The sequence below is a fragment of the Vulpes lagopus genome, chromosome 2 (genome assembly GCF_018345385.1).
Source record: "Vulpes lagopus strain Blue_001 chromosome 2, ASM1834538v1, whole genome shotgun sequence".
Lineage (NCBI taxonomy): Eukaryota > Metazoa > Chordata > Mammalia > Carnivora > Canidae > Vulpes > Vulpes lagopus.
This window is the reverse complement of record NC_054825.1, coordinates 115062766-115086243: the sequence shown is the minus strand read 5'-3', so window position 1 is coordinate 115086243 and position 23478 is coordinate 115062766. Positions and strand designations below refer to the sequence as shown.

At 37.2% G+C, this 23478-nt stretch overlaps 1 protein-coding gene across 7 annotated transcripts in view; it reads right to left on the bottom strand.

Moving 5' to 3' along the window:
* The window catches only part of LOC121484427 (nephrocan-like), a 47753-nt gene that overhangs the window by 3458 nt on the left and 20817 nt on the right, over positions 1-23478 (bottom strand). For 2 of the 7 annotated variants that reach the window (XM_041743673.1, XM_041743670.1), the window contains 3 exons: positions 17425-17567; positions 16582-16729; positions 6720-7621 (listed from right to left, as the gene is read on the bottom strand). In XM_041743673.1, the coding sequence (XP_041599607.1) occupies positions 6720-7621 (902 nt within the window). In that variant the 5' untranslated portion in view covers positions 16582-16729; positions 17425-17567. Of the gene's footprint in view, positions 1-6719; positions 7622-15253; positions 15399-16581; positions 16771-17424; positions 17571-23478 lie in introns of those variants that run through there. The other 5 variants (XM_041743671.1, XM_041743669.1, XM_041743674.1 and 2 more) reach the window with 4 other exon arrangements.

Below are 23478 nucleotides of genomic sequence, written 5' to 3'. Positions count from 1 at the left end.
ATATACTCTGAAGATAAGACTTGGCAGAGATAGAACAGCACATGTGCACTTGTTATGGTATTATTTCTAATAAAAGAGATTGGAAACAACACAGTACAACAGTAAAAAACTACTATGCCACCTTAACAAAAGAAAGGGGTTCATCCCTAAGAATTATCATAAAAGGATTTCCAGAAAGTATTGCTAAAGGGAAAAAAAAGCAAGAAGTAGAACAGAATGTATAGTACGTCAGTTTTTGTGTAAGAAGGAAATAGGAATACATGTCCATATATTTGCTTATATTGGGGAAAGATAAGATAAGTTCACAAAACAAATAAGGTAAAACAAAATCGAGCCCTAAAATTGAACATATACAGAAACAAACATATCTAATTAATTAATCAAATGTTAATGTTAGTACATAATCACATAAAGGAAAAAAAAAAGTACTCTGACTATATATCCTTAGTGGAATATCTAAGCCTTAGACACTAAGGACAAAAGGATCTGCAAGGAAATTTCTCTCAGCACATTTATTATTCATACTGCTGTTAGTAATGAAATTTTGAAGCCTTTTTAATGAATACTCTAAGATAAAAACAAACAAATAACTATATCCATATCATTAAAAACAAACCAACAGGGGTGCCTGGGTGGCTCAGCAGTTGAGCGTCTGCCTTTGGCCCGGGGCGTGATCCTGGAGACCCAGGGTCGAGTCCCGTGTCGGGCTCCCTGCGTCGGGCCTGCTTCTCCCTTGGCCTGTGCCTCTGCCTCTCTCTCTGTGTCTCTCATGAATAAATAAATAAAATCTTAAAAAAATAAAAGAAAAGAAAAACAAACCAACAATTCATTGTAAAAGAAAAGATACAAATATAAAATAAGAAAAACCCTCTAATGTTCAATATGAATTGGATATGTTAATGTGAATTCATAACTTTAAAAAATATTTTTTTCTAGTTCCACATACTAGAAGGATCTAGAAGAATATTACATCCTAATGGCAATGCTACTCCAATAGCATAAACACACTGAGCACTCAGCTCTTAATTTCAGAATTCCAATTTCCCCTTAAAAGAAGCAAGGCTTCTCAGAGAAATGACTGATTTTATGTCTGAGGCAAGGTAAGCTAGCACGTCTGAGCCAGAATGCAATAGCATGTTCAAAGATTAATGAAACATCTGTCAGGATGGCTGCTAGTGAAAATCCAGAAAATAGTAAGTGTTGATGAAGAGGTGGAGAAATTGGAGCCCTTGTGTGCTGTTGGGGGTGGGGGATGTAAAATGGTACAGTCGCTATGAAAAACAGAATGAGGATTCTTCCCCCAAAACTTAAAAATAGAATCACCACATAATCCAGCAATTCCACTTCTGGGTGTGTATATATATATATATATATATATATATATACACACAGAAGAACTGAAAGCATGATTGGTCCCAAAGAGGTATTTACATATTAAATAACGTTATACACTATACATTATATACATACACATTTATAAATTATTATATACGTTGTTCACCTATATTGAATTTACAATAGCTAAAATGTGAAAGCAATCTGAGTGTACATTGATGGATAAATGGATAAGCAAAATACAATATGTACATACAATGAAATAATTAGCCTTAAAAAGGAAGGAAATTCTGGCTCAGACATGGATAAACCTTGAGGACATTATGCTAAGTGAAAATCACAAAAAAGACAACTGCTATAATTCCACTTATATGACATATCTAGAGCAGTCAAATTCTTAGAAACAGAAAGTATAATAGTGGTTGTCAGGGGCTGGGGGAGGGGGAAATGGGGAGTTGTTTAATGAGCGTGGAGTTTCAGTTTTGCAAAATGAAAAAGTTCCGGAGAAACCAATTGCACAACAATATGAAGATACTTAACAATACTGCATTGTACAGCTAAAAATGGTTAAGTAAATTTTATGTGTCTTTTACCACAATTTTTTAAAAAGAGAACTAATGGAATCCTGTCTGGTGAACACAGGGACCAGCTTGGAGAGGTTCCCACTAGGCAAATTTGGAACAATTTGAAAATCAAAAAAGACAAGCAACTTTAAATGATTACAACACACTGAATAAATTAAGATCCCTTGGGTCCATTGTAACACTCGGAAAAAGTGGAAAAGGGAAAGAAAAATGCTCTGTAATGTTAAATAGAAAAAAGAGAAAACAAAATGGAATGATCCCAAATACATAAAAACAAATTAAGTCTAGACATAGGTTCTGGTTGAGCAATTATGAATGATTTTTCATTTTTCAGCAGAGTTTTCAACCTTGAACGAGTATTGCTTTATAATCAGGAAAAACCTTTTTTAAACTGTGGATACCAATTTGAAAAATGTCATATTAAGGCCGACTGATAAAAAGTAAAAAAAGAATCACAATTGTGAAACTGAAAATTTTTCTGTTACTCAACTGCTCCATATTAAGTGCTATTCTGTTTGTGAAGTATAAGAAGTGGGAAATTTTTATAGAAAAAAAAGGAAGCCCTTGTAATACCATCCAGATCCTATTTTCATAGCGTGTGAATGCACTGAATTTACATTCATGACTTTTAGTATTCAGTGAAATTGTGATCCCAGTCATATGATGATTGTATACTTTATATTTGTATACTAATCTCTACAAGTGCACATACATTCATAAGTATTTGTGCTTTGAGTATTTTAAAGTCTTGTTCATTTAAAGTGACATCTCCTTTGGTGGAACAAAATTTACCTTAAAAAGTAGATTAATTTCTGAGGGAAAATCACTTCATACATTTTAACAGACTGATAGTTAAATTCAATATGAAGTCAGTCCACAAGATAAGATAATTTTGTGCACATACTAACATACCGGTACATGATTTCCGTTAAGTTATTTAGTTTAAAGCTTCTGATTTTCCACTCTATAGATGAAAGTGCCCAGTACACATAAATAACATAATAAAGGTTAACTAATGAAAATGAAAAGCCAAGTTTTCTTTTAAACAAATACAATGATCAGTTCTAGGCTGCAGAGCCAAAATTTATACCGTTCATCCTTCCTTTTTTTTTCCCTTTCATATATCTGTGGGCATTATAATCAAAATGACATTGTAAGAGAAATCACCAATGTCCTGATTTGTGGCTTTGATATAATTTGTCTTTATAAGTCTGTTTTACATTAAAAAGTATCCCTGATTTTAAGACAAACATGCTTCTAAAAATGCTATTTGTTCTTCGGGTCTGTTGCTTTTTAGAGTAAAATGGGGTACACTCCATTTTACCAGTAGATGGCACCTGAGTATAAGTAAGATAAATGCTATGCCTCTGTTGGGTTGCAGAAAACTATTCTGGGGCAGCCCCCGTGGCGCAGTGGTTTAGCGCCGCCTGCAGCCGAGGGCGTGATCCTGGAGACCCTGGATGGAGTCCCATGTCGGGTTCTCTGCATGGAGCCTGCTTCTCTCTCCGCCTCTCTCTCAGCCTCTCTCTCTCTCTGTCTCTATGAATAAATAAATAAAATCTCAAAAAGAAAAGAAAAGAAAAGAAAACTATTCTGGATTTGAATTATCCAAATTGTGGATAAAGAAAAAAACAATGCAACTTTGTTCACTGAGCTAGAGATTGGAAAAATAAGAATGAAACAGCATAAGTGAAACCAAGGTCTTGGGGGTTCTAAGTTTTGAAGTAGTACAGCGCATTGTTCATGGCAGAGTAAATCTCAGGGGCAAGTGATTGCGTGGTGGCTAAAATTCCCTGGCTCTGGAGTTAGACTACCATGTTTAATCCTGACTCCTCCACTTACTGATGATGTGATTTTGAGAAATGTCTTGATACCTCCTAATCTGAATGTTCTAATCCATAAAATAATTGTTAAGAAAATATGCCTACATTCACAGGATTGTTGTAAGAAGTAATGGGGAATAACACATCTCAATTAGCATATTGAGGCAAAATGCAGTAGATATCTGAACATATGTATACCTAAAGCCATCTACTATTATTTCCTTGGTGAAATGTAGAATGGAAGATGGTAGGCAAAAGAAGGGATTTGTGATTTGTGGTAGGATACACAGCTAGGAACTAGCAACAAGTTAGGTTACATTAGCCAGCAGCAACAGGTTGCCTGTGTTTCTAGTTTATTAATATGAAACTGAATTTTAAAGTACAATTTTGTGTATGAATAAGACTGATGCAAATAAAAGTGTACTGTTTTAAACTCATAAATAAAAGTGTTAAGAGTCAAAAAAATTTTTTTAAGTATTGTGTTTTAATGCTTATGGGAAGAAAATCACAGAAAAACTCTCCTGGAAAGTGGGCCATTCCTACTTTCCAATTCAAAGAAAAGCCAGGGAGGGGGAGGGGGACTGATGGGGAATTTAAAAATCACTTTCTACAAGGAACACATTGGTCTCAGAGCTGGCCAAGTTCTTTGACAAAAAAGACACTTGTGCTGCTTAATTGAAGCCTCATAGGAAAAACCCACTCTCATCTCATGTCCCTTATCCCATCGTTCTGGCCCATTACTTCTTGACCCTGGCTGCACATGAAATTCATCTGGGGAGCTTTTTAAAAATACTGATGCCTGGGCACAAATCCTGGAGTGTCTGCTTTAATTGGTTTGAAGTGAAGTCTGGGCATAAGTATGCTCTTTTAAAGGTCTCCAGATAATTGTAATGTGGAGTCAAATTTGAGAATTATGGCTGGCTCAGGCTTGCAATTCTATTATACACTCCATTGGGCAAAAGCATTGTGCTTTCTGTAGTCACTTATTAAGACACGCAAATGCCCTGCCAGGAGTAAATAATTAAGCTACATTTTACTCATTAAACTTAGCAGGATTACTCAACCAAATGCTTTCTAAAAGCCACCTGAATAGAGAAGTCCACCGCGTTCACAATTTTGCCACCTCTGTCACAGCTCCCTGAGAATCCTTGATGATAACAGTCACTCCCCAACCTGTTTTATGAATTTTTATTCTATACATGTTTTTTTTTTCTTGGAGTAGGGGTGTATACTGATATAAAAGAAGGCTTGAAACATAGTAGAGAAATTACTGAAATAGCAAGTATTAGAGTCTTGGAACACTGCAGGCATGTTTTTGCCTTACGGCCTTTGTATTGGCTGTTCTGTCTAAAACACTTTCCCCCCAAAACAGCTTCACAGCAAAATCCCTTACCTCCTTCCAGTTTTTGCTCAAAGCTTACACTTACATGAGAGTTCTCCATGCTTACCCTATTTAAAATTACAACCAGCCACCCCCACTCTCCTGAACCTGGTAATCCTGCCCTTTTTTGTTGTTGCTAATTATAACACCTAACACCATCTAAATGTTATATACTTACACATATCATGTTTATTTTTACTACTTCCCTGCTGGAATTTAAACTGCATAGAACAAGAAGTTTTATTTTTTATTGCACGGGGTATCCCAAGTGCCTGGTAAAGTACATTAATTATATGCACATGCTTATGCATTAGAAGAAATTGGTTAATTTCAAATAACCATCAACATATATTTTAAAATACTGATTTCCATTATTAAAATCACTTTTTCATGTTTTGCATTGGGTGGGGTTACCACACTGTATAATGAAACATCTTTTTTCTTCAACTAGAAAAAATGAACATCTGTACATACCAAAGATAATTTTTCCCTTTCTCATTGATAACAAAATGAAAATAAGTAAATCCAGTGCCATACGATTCTACAGAAGCCAGAAATTGGTATATTAATCATGAGCAATTTGATGATAATCAACAGAGCAAGGTGCCTTTTTTTCTATAAAAAGCACCAAAATGAAAATGAATCCACTGATAGGCATGTAAAATTAACAACACTCTCTAAGAGAATAACATGGCTTTATTCTTCTGCCATGCTTTAATTTCTCTATTTCATAAATGTAGAACGTGGAATAAGGTTTACAAAAAAGGATTAATTAATGTCAACATGAACATTAGCTATAGACTATGACTGGGTGAGGGAACAGGACAGGAGGCCTGGCACAGAGAGAGGGATATTTGGAAAGAGAAATTGTCAGCATATGAGGGTGTGTGTTTGTGTCCACGTGTGTGCATGTGCATGCACATGTATTCATGAGAGAGGCAACCAAAACACAAAGCAAGACCAACCCAAATGGACTCACGTACCCACAGGCAGACATATAGAGAAATAAGCAGAGACAGATTTAAATCCTTTAAAGATCACAACATGAGAAGCATACAAGGTTCCCAAATACATAATTAAAAATAAATTCAAGATTAGACTACGCACTTATAATTTTTTCCTAACTACTATTTCAATGCTTTTAAAAATATAAATACCTTACCACATTTCCCCTTCATTTCTTTTTCATATCCTAGCTAGGCTAGAGGCTAAGCACGTGTGTAGTCTGCCTGTTGTTGGGTCCCAGGCCACATACTTAAAAACCAAAACACTTTTACAAGAAATAACATGGGGATCCATGTTACATTTCTGAGCAGACTTCACCAAAGCAGCATTGCATATTTTCAAATACAGATCTCACCAGTTGGTGTCTTATCTGCTAGGCAAGATAAATTAAGTTAGTGCATGATTTAGTTAGAGGGCTGGAGATTCCAAAACCCTGCCTAAAACCTTTACCCTTAGCCCTAGGACCCTAGGACCACCTTAATCAGATCATTTACATTTGCTCTATTTTTCTTGTTTGTATAATGTGCTTAATTGGCCCAATCTTCAGAAAATTTTTAAAGCAATCACCATAAATGACAACTCCCCACTCACCTTAAAGGTATAGACAACAGCAGGTTCTGCTCCAGGGCCAGGTTGGAGAGTTGGGAACACATCTGCAAGGCTCCAGCTTCGAACAAGCTAACAACATTGTTGTCCAGAAATAAGTGTTTCAAGTCTCGGAGGTCCTGAAAGTCTTGGACTGTAACTCTCTGAATCAGATTATTGCTAATATCTAGTTTTTGTAGCCTTGCTGGTAGTCTGAGGGGCAACACTGGAACCTGGTTTTGAGACAACTCAAGAGTAGTTAAATTGGCAAGTATCTGTACCCCATCGATGGAGGAGAGTGAGTTTTCTGACAGATAAAGGTGGGAAAGATTCTCCAAGTGTTTCATATCTCGAAACCTTACCACTTTGAGCTGGTTTCTCTCCATTTTTAAAGAGAGCAGAGACTTGGGCAGATCGATGGGAATCTTAGTCAGGAAGTTACCACTGAAACTGAGAAATTGCAGAGACTGGAGGGAAGTAAAGAAGCCAGCTGGTATAAGATGCAGTTTATTATTCTCCATGCTCAGACTTCTCAGGTGAGGGAGTGCCAGTGGTCCAGCTACGGATTCAATATTGTTGCCATCTAGCACCAAACTTTGTAAACTCACAAGAGAGGAGAGTGAGCTGGGAGAGAGAGAAGAGATCAGATTGTTTTTAAGTTCAAGGATTTTTAATTTCTTCAGTCCTTCAAAATCAGATCCATGCAGGACATCTATTGAATTATCATTTAGTTTTAACACTTCAAGACTGGCTGGAAGAATACTGGGGACGCATCTTAACTTATTTTTCCAGAGTTCCAAGGTCTTTAAGGTACTCAGCATTTTGAAAGTGTCATTTTCTACTGACTCCGTTCCACTGGCCAGCAGAATAAAATCTTCTAAAGCCAACATTCTGGTGAAGCTAGACATCTACAAAAAAGGAAGGGATGGGTCATAAGGAGAGAAAAGCAGTAAATTGAGGTTATTGTGGAAAAAAATACATATTATTGTTCAATACTAATGATACTTCAGATTTCTCTTCAGGATCTGTTTAAAATTATCTCTTGGAAAAGGATGGAGACTCAGGTCCTGACTATTTTTTTCTTTTTAAAGATTTTATTTGTAAGTAATCTCTACACCCAACATGGGACTCAAGATCCCGGGATCAAGAGTCACATGCTCCACTGACTGAGCCAACCTGGTACTCCAGGTCCTATTTTTAATTTATGACTGCTCACAGTGTAAGATATCAAGAATATGTTAAGCACTTTTACCTATTATTGGTGGCTATAATAATAGCCAACTTTTGCTGCATATTCTCTCTCCCAGCAAGTTTATTTCCAGACGGAAGCACTTACAAGTTGCACAATGATTTATGCAATAGGATGTTCTTTGTGGCATCATCTTATAATAGCCCAGAATGGGAACAGCCTGGAAATCTTTCACCAAACTATTAGCAGTTGCTAATTCTACAGTGTAAACTACAAGAGATCTTCACTGTCTTCATTTTGTATTGTTTAGATTTCTTAAGTTATAAATTACATTTTTAAAAACTGTAAGCATTAAAAGCCAAAAAGTCAAAACCAGACACTGCTATCACTAGGATGGGCCTATCAGATAAACATTTTCAACTATGTTATGGTTTGAAAAACTAGCCTAGGCTCCCTATTCCCTATCCCTCAATTTGTGCCTCACTGGTGAAAAAGATCCATGAAGTAATAGGACACATGTGTTTCCATCTCTGTAGAGCAAAAATTCCATTCGTGCATATATCCCAGACCTAATGCTACTCCTTTCCTAGATTTTAGAAATGATCAGATCTGATATTATTTCTCCACAGGTTGCAAGTTCAAGCACCCCTATCTTTCCACATATCTGTGAACCTCCTACCTCACCATATACATGTTCTCTAGGATGATGTAATCCTTAGTATTTGGCTCCTAGAGTAAAATCATCTCTGGGCAGAAAGAGAAATTGCCCCAGGTTTCCTTTAGCTTGATAAAGATTCACAACATTTTCAACCTGCTTTAGAACTCAATTGAGATAAAATTTTCAATGCACAATTTTATGTCTTACTATCTACAGTGTTTAAATGATTGATTTAATTATGCATGTTGAGCCCTTTTGTAATACCAACCCACTCAAAGTGGGTTAATTTGGCATCACATACCTCTTATAGGCATTTCTATCCTAGGAGGACATAGGATGTGAATTACAGTATATTTTAAAGCTTTTTTGTTATGATACTGTTAGAAGAATCTCATGTTACAATTTCCATAAACAAATGTTTTTATTCATAACAGTTTTGGCAGCTGCCTTGGTTTGTGTACTGCTGCTAACATGTGATATTTTCTTAATAATTAATCAGATATATTAACTAATCCTAGTTCCAAAATAGCAATTTTTCTTGCACTTCTTGAATATCTACAAGTCCCAAGTGCTTTTTTTATATTGTTAAAAAAGAAAAGCACAAGCCCCAAATGAAGTCATTTGCCCCCACTCATGATAGCAGACTAAGACTTAATTACAGTTTTAACCTCTTAGAAGTCAATCTGAAAAAAAAAAAAAAGAAGTCAATCTGAAAATTTCTGATCAGCATTAGTGATATAATCATCATGATTAAAACCCTGCCTGGGATGCCTGGGTGGCTCAGTGGTTGAGCATCTGCCTTTGGCTCAGGTCATGATCTCAGGGTCCTGGGATGGAGCCCCACAAGGGAGCCTGCTTCTCCCTCTGCCTATGTCTCTACCTCTGTCTCTCATGAATAAATAAAAATAAAATCTTTTTAAAAAATCATTGTAATTTAAAAAGAGGTAAGGGTTGTCATAGATTAAATGGATTATTTTAAGCTATTTCTGGGGATAGGTTCACTTTAGCATAAGCTTCATATTGCTCAAAAAGAGTACATGTTATTCAAATATTTGTTTTCCTTTCGTGATTATTTTGTTTCAAAGACTATAAAAGCCTATAGGTTTTGAGCTTTAGGTTTTTGTTTTGTTTTGTTTTGTTTTTACTAAGAAGGACTTTCTAGGCAAGACTTATCTCTTTTTAAAGATTTTTATTTATTTGAGATAAAGCACGTGCATGCTCTTGCACAATGGAGGGTATGGACAGAGGGCGATCCTGAGATCATTACAAGCCAAGTTCCTTTTGGGAAGAAGGGAAGGGCAGGGCTTGTTTTGTTTTGTTTTGTTTTAAGAACATATTTATTTCTTCATGAGAGACACACAGAGAGAGGCAGAGACATAGTCAGAGGGAGAAGCAGGCTCCCTGTGGGGACCCCAATGTGGGACTGAATCCCAGGACCCCGGGATCATGACCTGAGCCAAAGGCAGATGCTCAGCCACTGAGCCACCCAGGTGCTCACTAATTTTTCTAATAACCCTGCAAGTTTACTATTATCAAACTTCACGCCCCATGTTGGGTGCAGTGATAACTTAAAAATAAAATCTTAAAAACATGGCTACCATTTTCTAAGTATTCACCATGTTTATCTTTATGAAGTCCTGTGTGTAAACATAATTATTCCCTTCTCAGAAAGGGAGGCTAAGGCTTGAGAAGGTAAAATAATTGGGCCAAGTATATCTTACTAGCAAGTGGAGAAGCTGAGCTTCCAGCCGAGATTGATCTTATCCCAACACACATATTTTTATCCTAACCTTATTGCAATGACATGCATTTAGCAGAAGAATATAGAATTCTGGCACCACAAACAGTGGGGAGGATACTCACTGATTTCCAACTTTACAGTTGAATTTATGGAGCTGACAAAGGAAAATAACTCTGCTGGACCAGTTTTTCCATTTCCCTGGACTAAGCTGAGCTGTGCTCAAGAGATGTAGAAAGAGATGCTCTTGCCCTCCAGCTAACCTTAAGGCTGCTGTGAGTTTTTTCAATGTTGCTCAAAAAGCAAGGCAAGTATGGCTTGCTGTTAATGATTAGGTTAGAAAGTTTAGCCAAATATAATTCCAGCCATACATTTCTAGAGTTTAGTGAACCTAATATATATGTAGATAAAAGTTACAACAAAATATGAAAAATGAAAAAAAAAAAGCAGGGCAAATAAATGAGGTAGAGCAGAGAAGCAAGGCCTGCTGGCTTCCCCCATGAAAGGCTTTGTTTCTAATTTCTTTTGCGTAGGCCCTGATGCCAGCATTAGAGGGCCACAGACCTTTCTTGGGCTCCTTATAAGTCCAATGTATACAGGAAACTGAAATACCCTCAGAGTTACAGCCTCAGGCTTGTGTGCACCAAGCCAGTTAGGAGTCTGTAAAACAACGTTGGAACTTTTTTTCTGATCATCGAAACTTACTCTCTGTAAACAATTTTAAAATTCTGACAAGTATGGAGAGCATATAAAAATAATCCATAATCCCTCCACTTGGTGATCAATTCTTTTTAATCTTGAAGTAGTTTCTCTCCTTCACCAAAAGTTGTAAAGCACAATCATTTTAATTGACTGCCATCATAAAGACACTCCTATTTGCCCTCTAAATGTAAGAGGCCAAACTGTAAAACTCTTAGAAGAAAATACAGACATAAATTTTTGCAGCCTTGGGTTTGGTAAAAGTTATCTTAGATATGACACCAAAAGCAAAAATGACACAAAGAAGAGTAAATGGGACTTAGTCAAAATTAAAAACTTCTGCGCTTCGAAGGACACCATTAAGAAAATGAACAACAATCAACCATAGAAAGGAAGAAAATTCTCCCAAATAATATATCTGATAGGAGATTTGTATATATGTACAACCCAATTTAAAAAATGGGCAAAAGCAATGTCCACAATAGCCAAACTGTGGAAGGAGCCTCGGTGTCCATCGAAAGATGAATGGATAAAGAAGATGTGGTTTATGTATACAATGGAATATTACTCAGCCATTAGAAATGACAAATACCCACCATTTGCTTCAACGTGTATGGAACTGGAGGGTATTATGCTGAGTGAAATAAGTCAATCGGAGAAGGACAAACATTATATGTTCTCATTTATTTGAGGAATATAAACAATAGTGAAAGGGAATAGTAGGGAAGGGAGAAGAAATGGGTAGGTAATATCAGAAAGGGAGACAGAACATAAAGACTCCTAACTCTGGGAAATGAACTAGGAGTGGTGGAAGGGGAGGAGGGCGGGGGGTGGGGGTGAATGGGTGACGGGCACTGAGGGGGGGCACTTGGGATGAGCACTGGGTGTGATTCTGTATGTTGGCAAATTGAACACCAATAAAAAAATAAATTTATTTTAAAAATAAATAAATAAATATTTAGTACTATTAAAAAAATGGGCAAAGCATTCATACATTTCCCCCCAAAGAAGATACACCAATGGTCAGTTAGCACATGAAAAAGAGCTCAACATTATTAACCGCTAGGAATATGAAAGTCAAACCATAGGAGATATTAACAGACACTAGGATGGTTATGATCCAAAAAAAGGATAAGAAATGTTTGCAAGCATGTGGAGAAACTGGAAGTGTCATATATTATTCTAGGGATGGAAAACAATGGAGCCATTTTGGAAAACAGTCTGGCAGTTCCTCCAAATATTAAACATAGTTACCCTATTACCCAGAGATCCCACTCTTAGGTATATACCCAAAACAGATGAAAATATATGTCCATACAGATACTTGTACATGAATGTTCTTTGGAGCATAATAGCCAAAAAGAGGGAAAAACCCAAGTGTTCATCAACTGATGAATGGATAAACAAAATGTAGTATATACATACAATGGAATATTACTTAGTCTTTAAAAGGAGGGAAATTTGGACCTATGCTACAACATGGATGAAACGTGAGGGCATTATTTTAAGTGAAAGAAGCCAGTGACAAGAGATCACAGGTTTAGGGGAAAAGATTGACTTCAGGTTAGGGCATGGTATTTTGAGATCATATACATATGTGAAGAGTTCCAGTAGGCAGCTGGATAAGTCTGAAACATGGGGGAAAGGCATGAATTAGAAACTCAGTTATGGGAGCCATCATTACTTATATAAAGTGAAGTCACCTAAGGAGAGTGTACATAGTAAAAAATGGAATAGCTAAAGACTGAGTCTCCCTGGAGAAGCCAAAAAAATAACGGGCAGTAGAGGAAAAGAAACCTACCAAAATGGCAGAAAAGAACTACCAGAAAAGAATAATAAGGACATAAAAGTATGGTGTCATGGAAGGCAAAAGAAGAATTTCAAGAAATAGGAGTGAATCAGTGTCCTAGAGAGAAGTTGTGTTTTGTTTTGTTTTTTTTAAAGATTTTATTTATTTATTCATGAGAGACACACAGAGAGAGGCAGAGACACATGCAGAGGGAGAAGCAGCTCCTCCTAGGGAGCCCGATGCGGGACTCAATCCCAGGACCCCAGGATCATGCCCTGAGCCAAAGACAGATGCTCAAACACTGAGCCACCCAGGTGCCCCGAGAGAAGTTTTTTAACTGTATGGAGTAGATAGAAGCCAGACAGTGGTAAATTAAAGAATAAATAGGAGGTAAAGAAGTAGAAACAGTAAATATAGATTACCCTTTTACAGCGTTTTGTAAATAGAGATAATAGCAAGAAGAGACACAGAATTACAATTATTTTATTTTAAAGATTTATTTATTTACTTTAGAGACAGACAGAATACCAGTATGGGGGATGGAGATAGAGGGAGAGAGAATTTCAAGCAGACACTCCCCACTGAGTGCAGGCTCCGAGGCAAGGCTCACTCCCATGACCCTGAGATCATGACCTGAGCTGAAATCAAGAACCAGATGCTCAACCGACTAAGCCCCCAAGTGCCCCCAAATAATTTTATTTTTATTGTAATGAAAGGAGCCTATGTATAGGCTAGGACAGGGCACTAGTAAAGAAAGAGCAACTGAAGATATGGGTGTAAGGAGAATGAAGCAGCAAGCTCGAGGGAGAGGTGTGGAAAGTGGACTCCAGCGCCTGAGTAGGAGGCTGCCTTGAGCAGAAAGAGGGAGATCTCATCCTCTCTGTCTGGAGGAAAGAGTTTGCAGAATTGAATGGAGATAAGCTAGTACACAGTGAGTAGGAGTTGAGGGAGAGCAAGACTAATGGCCTCAGTTTTGTCAGATTAGTCAAGAAAATGGGAGGCCAACCATGGGTGAGAATGAGGATGGCAGAGATTGAGAAGACAACCCAAACTGTACTGAAGTTTTGGAAGACATTGAGGGAATATAGGAAAACCTGGCCAAGAAGAACTGAAAGGACAGATGAGTGACAATGAAGACCCAGATGAAGTCAGAGACCTTAGTATGATCGTCTCCAGCAGCACCCGGCTATCCAGGTACAAGAAAAACATGAGAAAATGATCCCCTAAACTGAGACTTTGCTGCATAGGTGTTAAAATTAATTTTAGGATTCAAAAAAGGAAGAGATGGGAAAGAAGATGGATAAGAAATAAACTAATTATCTGAGGAAAACATGGGTAGATGTAGGGTTAGAAATTTCCATGAGTTGGCAAGAGAAGTACAGAGTATAGCAGCTGAAAGCAAAGAAAATAATGACCACAGAGTGGAGGATTTCAAGGTTTCTGAGTGGAGGAGTTTCAGGTGTAATGATTATGATATCACCAAGTAGGCGGCTGTGGTGAAGTGGAAACACAGATGAATACTTTCTTATGAGCTCAAGGAATAGTGAGGCTAGGGCATTGGACCCTGATGGCACCAAGATGCAGGATTCAGGATGGAGAGCAAGACAGGAGCTGGGAGGGAAGAGGCTGAAGCACAGTATGAGACAAAAGAAGAAGCAAGGAATGTTACAGCCCAATGGCATGCATCTCAAACAGGAAGTTTTACAGATGAATGGATAAATAAAGACACTCATCTGTTGAGGGCAGGAACGGTGAATTTTTCAACCTTTATCCCTAGTCTTAAACACAGCATTCACAGTCCCAAACATAAATTATATTAATAAGTAATAAACATTTTTAGGGATGCCTTGGTGGCTCAGTGGTTGAACATCTCCCTTCAGCTCAGGGCGTGATCCTGAGGTCCCAGGATAGCATCCCACATTGGGCTCCCTGCATGGAGCCTGCTTCTCCCTCTGCCTATGTCTCTGCCAATCTCTCTCTCTCTCTCATGAATAAATAAATAAAATTTTTAAAAACCCAAAACATTTTTATTGTAATATATATGTATGTATATATGAATATGTGTATACACGCATTTGTATATGGTGTGTGCATATATATACATATATACATACATACATATGTGTATATACATATATAGAAAATTTCTATTGCTATTAATCTGAAGGTGTTTCTAAGGTATTTTTTCCTTGAAATACCGGCACCTGATTCCATAGTTCAAACCAAATGGACAGAATATACATTGTATTCACCAAATACAGCTAAAAAATGGTCATTTAAAACCTAAGGGTTTTTAAAAGAGATGTATTATTGCTTAGAGCTTTTTATCTCCTTCAGAAAACAATCCTGTCTTTTATCAATATCTCAACCAGAATCTGTCCTTCCAAGAGACAATTAACTGGGTTAAAGTCAGGGAAGTGGCAATATTGCCATTCAGTGAGCGTAAACCAATGACAAATGTACTCACTCAACAACTGAATTTGATGAAAGGTATAATTTCATCTTATTGGCTCTGTAGGATCATTACCAGACTTAGTTGACACTCCGGGTCTTGGCATCTCCGGCGCTCGGAACAAATATTTAAGCATCTTGCCCTTTAACCAGCTGTCCTGCTTGAGTGCTGAGACCTGACAGGGTCAGACTTGCTCTCTGGCATTAGGAGCTACTAGACCACAAGAGGAGAGTAAACATGTCGACTAGGGGATTTTGCTTATTGAGCCTTGAAATAAATACCACGCCACATACTTTAAACTCTCCAGGTGTAGGCACACCTACATGAACATTTCTTAACCAAATTAAAGAGGATGGTGTCTGTATTTGAAGGGAAAGTACATCCACCTGCTGAATCTCCACACTTCCATCACAGAGATATACTTCCTTATCTTGAGGTTTGGATCTAGGAGGGAAGAGCAGTGACTAGTAAAGACAAAATCAGAGAGCCATAGAATTTTCCACGTAAAAGGAGCCTGGGATCACCAATCTAACCCAACCTTCTTACTTCACAAAGGTTAAAAAGTGAAGCCCAGAGATCTTTTTTAACTGCTTGTTTAAGATTATTATATCTCTAGGTAGGGAGAAAACTAGGATAAGAACCCTTGTCTCTCCATACCTTTCAAAATATCAAAGGCCAAAAACAAGAGTTCCTTCATATTACAAAAGTCAGACAAATCTTAGAACTCTTTGCAGCATGCTGAATAGGTAGGCATAAATATACAAGTCAGAATTAAAAGTTTGTAGAACAAGTACTGCAATAACCTGCCAAAACAGACACACGTATTTCCTCTGTAGTTGCTTCCACAAAGCCCCTGTTATCTGGCAGGTATGTAGGGTCTGTTATAAATAATTTTATATGCTTGGATTCATCTTGATAGTCTTATAATGCCCTAAGGATCATCTGCTTTTATGACACAAACAAAACTAATTTTATCCCCTGAAAGCACTCATTCTTAATCCTGGAAACAGAAAATAGTCATTTGCTCTCAAACTCTCTTTGTTATGAAAGAGCCACTTCTTTACTTTCACTTTGCAACAACATAATTAAAAAAAAAACTGAAATAAATTATCATTAATGATAGATTCTGATGATTTTTTACTGTTTCTCTAAAAAGAAATATCCAGAGGCATATATACCCATCTCAGCAGTAAAGGGCAAGCAGACAGTTAGTACAACTGTCCAAACTTGAAAGCCACCACTTTTAAGTTTTAATCGATTAAATCAAATTTCACAACCCCATACTTGCTCTTCACCCTGCCTTAAAGAATAAAATTGTGGTGACTTGACCATAGAATGGTTACCTGAAGGTGTTGAATTTTGCTGTGGCTAATGTAGAGCTTCTTGGTGGTGGGAGGAAGACTTGATGGCACCTCCGTTAGCCTGTAGCATTGCACCGACTGAACGGAATCACAGCTACATCTGCCAGGACAGGTAGTATGGAAACCATAACTAAGAGAAAACAAAACAAAGAAAGCATAAAGCAGATGCATCTTTCAAAATGGGGCCTCCCAGGCAGCAGGCAAGTCTTTAGGTGATGTCTTGCTCTTTATACCATGAAATCTGATAATAGAATCTTATGAATGTGTACTCTGTCAATGTAAGAAGACAGGAAAGAAAAAATTCTCAATTTGCCTGGGTTAAAATGTTAGCAACCATTACAAAGGGCTTAAACATTGATAAGCTGCCTTAATATTTGTAGGTGAGCAAAACCCTCTGTTATTTATGGCTTGGAAGGCTAATCTGCAAACACCTCTACTATCTGTAGTTTCCTTGTTTTGTTAAATGTGACACCAGAGAATTAGTGGGAAAAGACAAAGAGCTGTTTTATAGTGGGCTATAAACCTTTGAATTTTCTGTGACCCTGTATTAAAACCATTTTTGTAGGCCTGCAACAGGCAGGTGTTTTCTTCTCCCATTAACCAGTATGGGAAAATGGGCAGGCTTTCTCTTCATTATTGTTGTCCCAGAACCATTTTATTGCTGGATGAAACAATGTGCTACAAAGGAGAGGTTTAGAGCCTCAGATAACTTGTTCAGTTCATCTATCACTTGATCCACCCAGCTATCATATTTGGACAATATTTTTGCCATTCCAAAATACTGTTGACTCAGATGAGAATGAGACATCAAAATGGGTCTATTACCTTCATCTATTTGTCATAATGGAAGAAAAGACCTCTAGTTTCTTCAGAGGGACTTGTGTGTTCTGAAACTGGACTGCAGAGAGAAGGCTTCATTTGTCTCAGGCATGCCTTTGTTGAAGCTCTTTTACTTGCTGTGCTCATCCCTGCTGAGGAATTTAAAAGCATTTCAAGCAAAAGATTATATAGAAAAGGTTTCCCCTCCCTGGTGGAAGACCTGAATTTACCCACACTGGTTGGCCTGAGCGGATTGCTCCAAAGAAACCCTTTCTAATATTGAAAAGCTTGTCTGATGTCCTCTTCAACCAACTTCTTTGCTGCAGTTTTCATTTTGAAGCCCAAAGTTTCTTTGCTCTGATAATCAGTTCGTTCTATTTCCAGAGTAAGGATTTCCATGTGCTTTTCTCAAAAGATTTCTCTGCTTCTCTTTTCTGATTTTGTTTTTTAACCTCTGTTTTCTTTTACTGAGATAAAGAATGATAACAAATTTCTTTTTTTTTATCAGTATCTTGGTTTTCTACAAACTTCATCATTTATTTCTCTTGCCTCGTAACAGAATTGTTTTTTAAAAAAGTTTTAGAATCTTCAAATAGCAAAGTAATGCTCAATAAAAGAAAATTTGGGAAAAAAGAGCAAGGTGGGGGAAAATAATCAATGTTAGTCTTGTCCCCCAATCAAACATTTTTCCCATTTCTTTCCTCCACCTAGGCTTTGAAAAAACAAGGAGAAATACTCATGGAACACTTTTTTCCTTCTGTGTCACTAAAAGAGTGAATTCATGGTTACCTAAAAGGAAATGCCTACCAAATCCTATGTTGTTGTCTGCCATCATTGACAGCTAGTTTTTCTGTTCCACAGCATAGAGAGGATTTCCATTTCCTATCCTCTGTTGGCCACCACAGGATATCCTTTTCTTTGAGCCCTGACATTACACTGTTTAATATGTTTTTCTTCCATGGCATTTCTATACCTTGCCTGCAATTTTGACATTATCTTTGTTACTATTTTATACTGTGAACAGTTTTACTTTATCAGTTTGTAAACATACTCATATACAACTTTATATTCTGCACCTTTTACTAGTATATTTTTCATGCTGTTTTATATTTTCCATGAATATAAATTTAAATGTCTAATAGTCCATCAAGACTATTGTCCTGGGCAGCCCTGGTGGCTCAGTGGTTTAGCTCAGCCTTCGGCCCAGGGTGTAATCCTGGGGACCTGGGATCGAGTTCCACATCGGGCTCCCTGCATGGAGCCTGCTTCTCCCTCTGCCTGTGTCTCTGCCTCTCTCTCTCTCTCTCTCTTTCTCTCTCTCTGTCTCTCTGAATAAATAAATAAAACCTTTAAAAAAATTATTGTCCCAATTTGATTAACTACTAAGTGTTGCATTTACTACTAAGTGTTTCCTGATTTGAACATTACAAATATATACAATTGGATCATAAAAAGTTTGAAAATGTTTTGGAGAATGAGAGCTCTATGTGTTCTGCAGACCACGCCTACTTATTTAGAGTGGGCTAAAAAGTCTTTAATTTTTTTTCCAGTACAACACAGTCTTATTGATACCATAAACTGTGGAGAAAGTATAGAACAAAGGTACAGCCTAGATGCTTGAGGGACACACATGTTTTGCTGTACCTGCTCTGGGGGCAACAGGTCCCTCTATATTTATGTTGTGCTAAGAAGCAGCCACAAAAATTGCCACAACTGCTCAGCTTCTGGAATGCTATCTGTAGACTTTTGGATTTTTCGCATGTTGATGAAGAGCCATGGGTTTAAAATTCCCTACCTTTGGCTTGTGTTTTTTAGGTTTCAAGTTTATGGATCCCTAAGGCTAAGTGTGGACATACTGTTCTTTTCTCTGAAAAGATTTAACAACACGTATCTGACCATTATTACGTGGCTTCTTTGGGCAAGGAGAAACCTAGTACAGAAACATGGGTGTCTTTCTCAAGAATAGAAACTCAAATGACTCACCCACAACTGTTCAGAATAGAGCCCAGAATCTAGGTTTCATCTTTCAGGGCAAGAAAGATTGCAATCTCAAAGAATATGTTTTGACATTTGAATTTGGATTAAATTAGATTTATCCCTTTTGTTTTGATTCTCAAGCCAAGATCCTCCCTATCTTGCTTTCATATGTTCTTTATCTGTATCCCTCCCTCTCCTTGCCTCCCTTTGCTTGTTCCTTTCTATAACCCAGGGGTCCTCAACCAGGGGCAATTTGGCAATTTCTGGAGACATTTTTTATGACAATAAAAGGTAGTTGTGATGGGGAGAGGATAGGCAGTAACAAGGGCATCTATAGAGTAATGGCCAAGGATGCTACTAAACACTCTACATAAAATGTACAAGATAGCCCCACAACAAAGAGCTATGAAGTCCAAAATGTCAACAGTGCCATTAAGAAACCCCACAATAAATACAAATGTGAGTCTCAATGTAGTAGAAATATGCCCTCTTTGATCTATAAAAAGGAAAGGGCTAGTTCCCATTATAGACAGAAAACTGAATTCTAGAGAATAAACTAACCCAAGTTTTCCCTGAAGTGAGTCTGTAAGCATTGGCTTATGATTTCTATTATAAAACTGGTCAACCAAGAGCTAAATAGAAAGCTTTAATTTATGAAAACCTCCTTTTAGGTAAAAGAAAAGATATTTTAAAGAATAAAAAATTATGGGGTCCCTGGGTGGCTCAGTGGGTTAAGTGTCTGCCTTTGGCTCAGGTCATGATCCCAGTATCCTCAGATCAAGTCCTGCATCCGGTTCCCACAGGGAGCCTGCTTCTCCCTCTGCCTGTCTCTGCCTCTCTCTCTGTGTATCTTTCATGAATAAATAAATAAAATCTTAAAAAAAAAAAAAAAAGAAAGAAAGAAAAGAAAAAGGGGCAGCCTGGGTGGCTCAGCAGTTTAGCGCCGCCTTCAGCCCAGGGTGTGACCCTGGAGTCCCGGGACTGAGTCCCACGTCAGGCTCCCTGCATGGAGCCTGCTTCTCCCTCTTGCCTCAGTCTCTGACGCATTCTCTCTCTCTCTCTCTCTCTCTCTCTCTCTCTCAAATAAATAAAATCTTAAAAAAAGAAAAAGAAAAAGAAATGACTGAAAATTGGGTAACACACACAATTGTGAAAACCTAGAGAACCAGATTTGGAAATGGCAAAAATAAAAGGAAGCCTATATAGCCAGAATCACAGGCAAAAATCACACTTCAGTCTAGTATCACCAAAGAACTTAGATGCCCTGGCCTCCACCGATTAATCAGAAATTGTGTATCACTGCTGGCCCTCACTGCTACTAAAAAAGGGATGTTGCTACTCCCAGTCCCATCTCTCCTCCCTGCCAAGAAGAATTGTCCCAATCCTCACCTTACTGTCTCCAAAGTAAAAATTCCAGGTGGATTATTTTGATTAGCTGACCCCAGAGCATGCTCCAGCTGTGTCACAGAGCTGGGAGACTGTGCTTTTCTGACAATTTCAGTTCATTATGGGAAGAAGACTCTGTTTGCCATATTCAAGTTACAAAGGGTAGGGAATTCCCTAAACAGAGGAATGGAACTCAAATATGGGCAGTCCTCCACTTTTAGTGACAAATATCTACTATACAAGTCTTTTCATCCTCACTCCCCCTGCTTACCATGGCCACAAGAGCCAAAGGAGTTTTAAGTGAGTTACAATCAAATGAGGCCAAACGAATTCCACTTCCAACAACTCTTGTGACATGGCTTTTGTATAATTGTTTCTCTATACTCTTCTGATTGGTTTATTTGGAAGACTATAAGAATTCTAAAGGAGATGATTTAGGGTATTCTTATACTTTTTAATCTAAGTGCAAAAAAAAAGATAACTAATGTTATCTTAAACAGTGTTCAGAATGCAATTGTTTGGGGCCCCTTGCAGAATCAATATGTAAGAAACATAAATGATAGGGGCTCATGAGTGGGAGTCTATGTTTGATCTGTAAAGTCTGACAATCTAAAAAATAAACAGTGACTTGACAGTGGATGAAAGAGGAAGAATCAATGATTAGTAAACTCTGATACCACTGTTGATAAATGGTGGTTTTAGATAATGCTGAATCAAATCTGGAGCTGTGGGAAAGAATGTAAATCAAATAACAGGTGGAAAGGCAGTTGTAGTTGGTCTTTGAGAATGTAACAAAAAAAGTAGTAATAGAGATTTTGAAAATTGTTTTTTGTTATGTTTTGTCTTTAGGTTTGGGCACACCACACAAAAATGTAGTAGCCAATACATTTTAACTATAGAATAGGTAAAAGAATTCTCAAAGCTTAAGTTATACTGGGTGCATTATTAGTCAAATCAACCAGATCATTGTTAAATAAATCTTTTATTTAGGTTGACAAAAAAATATTTCTTGGATTTTAAAGGCAAACATGTATTTTCTAGATATTCCTAACTCCTGAGCCAATATAAAAATAGTTTATGGCTCTCTGGCAGGCATCAAAGGTATGTCTTGAAAAGTGACAGTTTTTTTTTTCCTTAGTACACTGTGCTACATCTTAATTATTAAACTGATTCCACAAATACTTACATCATTCCTACCATATTCTATGTTCTGTTTTAGGAACTGGAATTCAAAAATAAGTAAGATACAGATATCACTACAAGGAGCTCACAGTCTAAGGGGCTCCAAAAAAATATGATGAATGCTGTGCTATAGCAGGTATTTGCAGGAAACTAAATGGTTGATGGTATCTATAGCTCCACTTCAGAAGAAAAAAGGAAGGTTTCCTGAAAGAGGAGTCTGAGCTAGTCCTAAATCACTGCACCAAAATTCTCAAGTTTTAAGAAGAGGGCAAACAGTTAAATATAAATATAAATATATATATTTATAAATATATATATTCTAATAAATGATCAGAAGGAGAATAAACCTCAGAAATCACTTTGGGATGCCTGGATTTACTTCTTCAACACGCCTATCTTGAAATTTCATAGTTAGTAAATGTGAATAAATATAACTTAAATAATACGTATGAACATGTATGAACTTGATATTCCAAAACTTTATCCACATTGTTCAAGTAAAATGGTAGTGGATTTTGCTTGTTTTTTTCATCATAACAACTGTTTTTAGCACCCAAAATTAATACTTTACCTTTTCTGTTTTCTCAGTGGGGTTACTAGAGAGTAAATGAAATCTGCAAAGCTTAGTACAGGGTCTGGCACACAGTAGAGTTCAATAAATGGCAGTCTCCTCTCCAGTCCAGAGTGGATCTTCTATGGCCATTCAATTACAGAGCCTTTGCAACTGAAGATGCTCTCTAAGTGTTTGAATTCTACAGTAACTTCACAGCTTAAGTGCTAGTGCTCACCCAAGAAATCCTTAACACCTTCTCTTTTTCCCAGTTTTCTCAGTCCCCACCCTATTTATTCTTAGAATACCTTGTGGCAAAACTCTGGGGGGATAAGTTCCTAAAACAAAGCTATCTCATTTAAGTTGTATTAGAAATTTTTAATCACATAAACATGGTTCATGAAACAGCAACTGGAAGTTTCTGCCAATGCAATTGCAAATAGAAGTATCAATATTTTATTATCTCTAGGAAAATAAATCCCACAGGAATTGAGATTACATACAATTCCAAATTCTAGAGTAGGTCAAGAGAAGGTAATTAAAAATAAATAAATAAATAAATAAATAAATAAATAAATAAATAAATAAATAAATTTAGTCAATGGGGGAAGAAAGGCAATAAATGTAGACAACGCATATGGACAACAGATGGCAGCACTAGAATGTCAAACCCTACTTTCCCCTTTCATATTAGGTTGTGACTTGCAGAAATGCAAATCCCTGGTAGAGGTGGGCCAAAGATAATGTCTATATAAAGGGTCAGGAACATTTGAAAGAGTCACATAATACCAAGATAACAAGCACACAGAGACGTGGCAGCTGCTGCATAGTGGGATAATGAGAAGGGACAACAAGAGATAAAAAGTATTCTGAGATACAGGGAGTGTGATTTGTGGAAGTTGTAAAGGTTGCAAACAGAAATGGCACTGGGTTCTACAATCCTGAAAATAGGGTATTCACTGAGG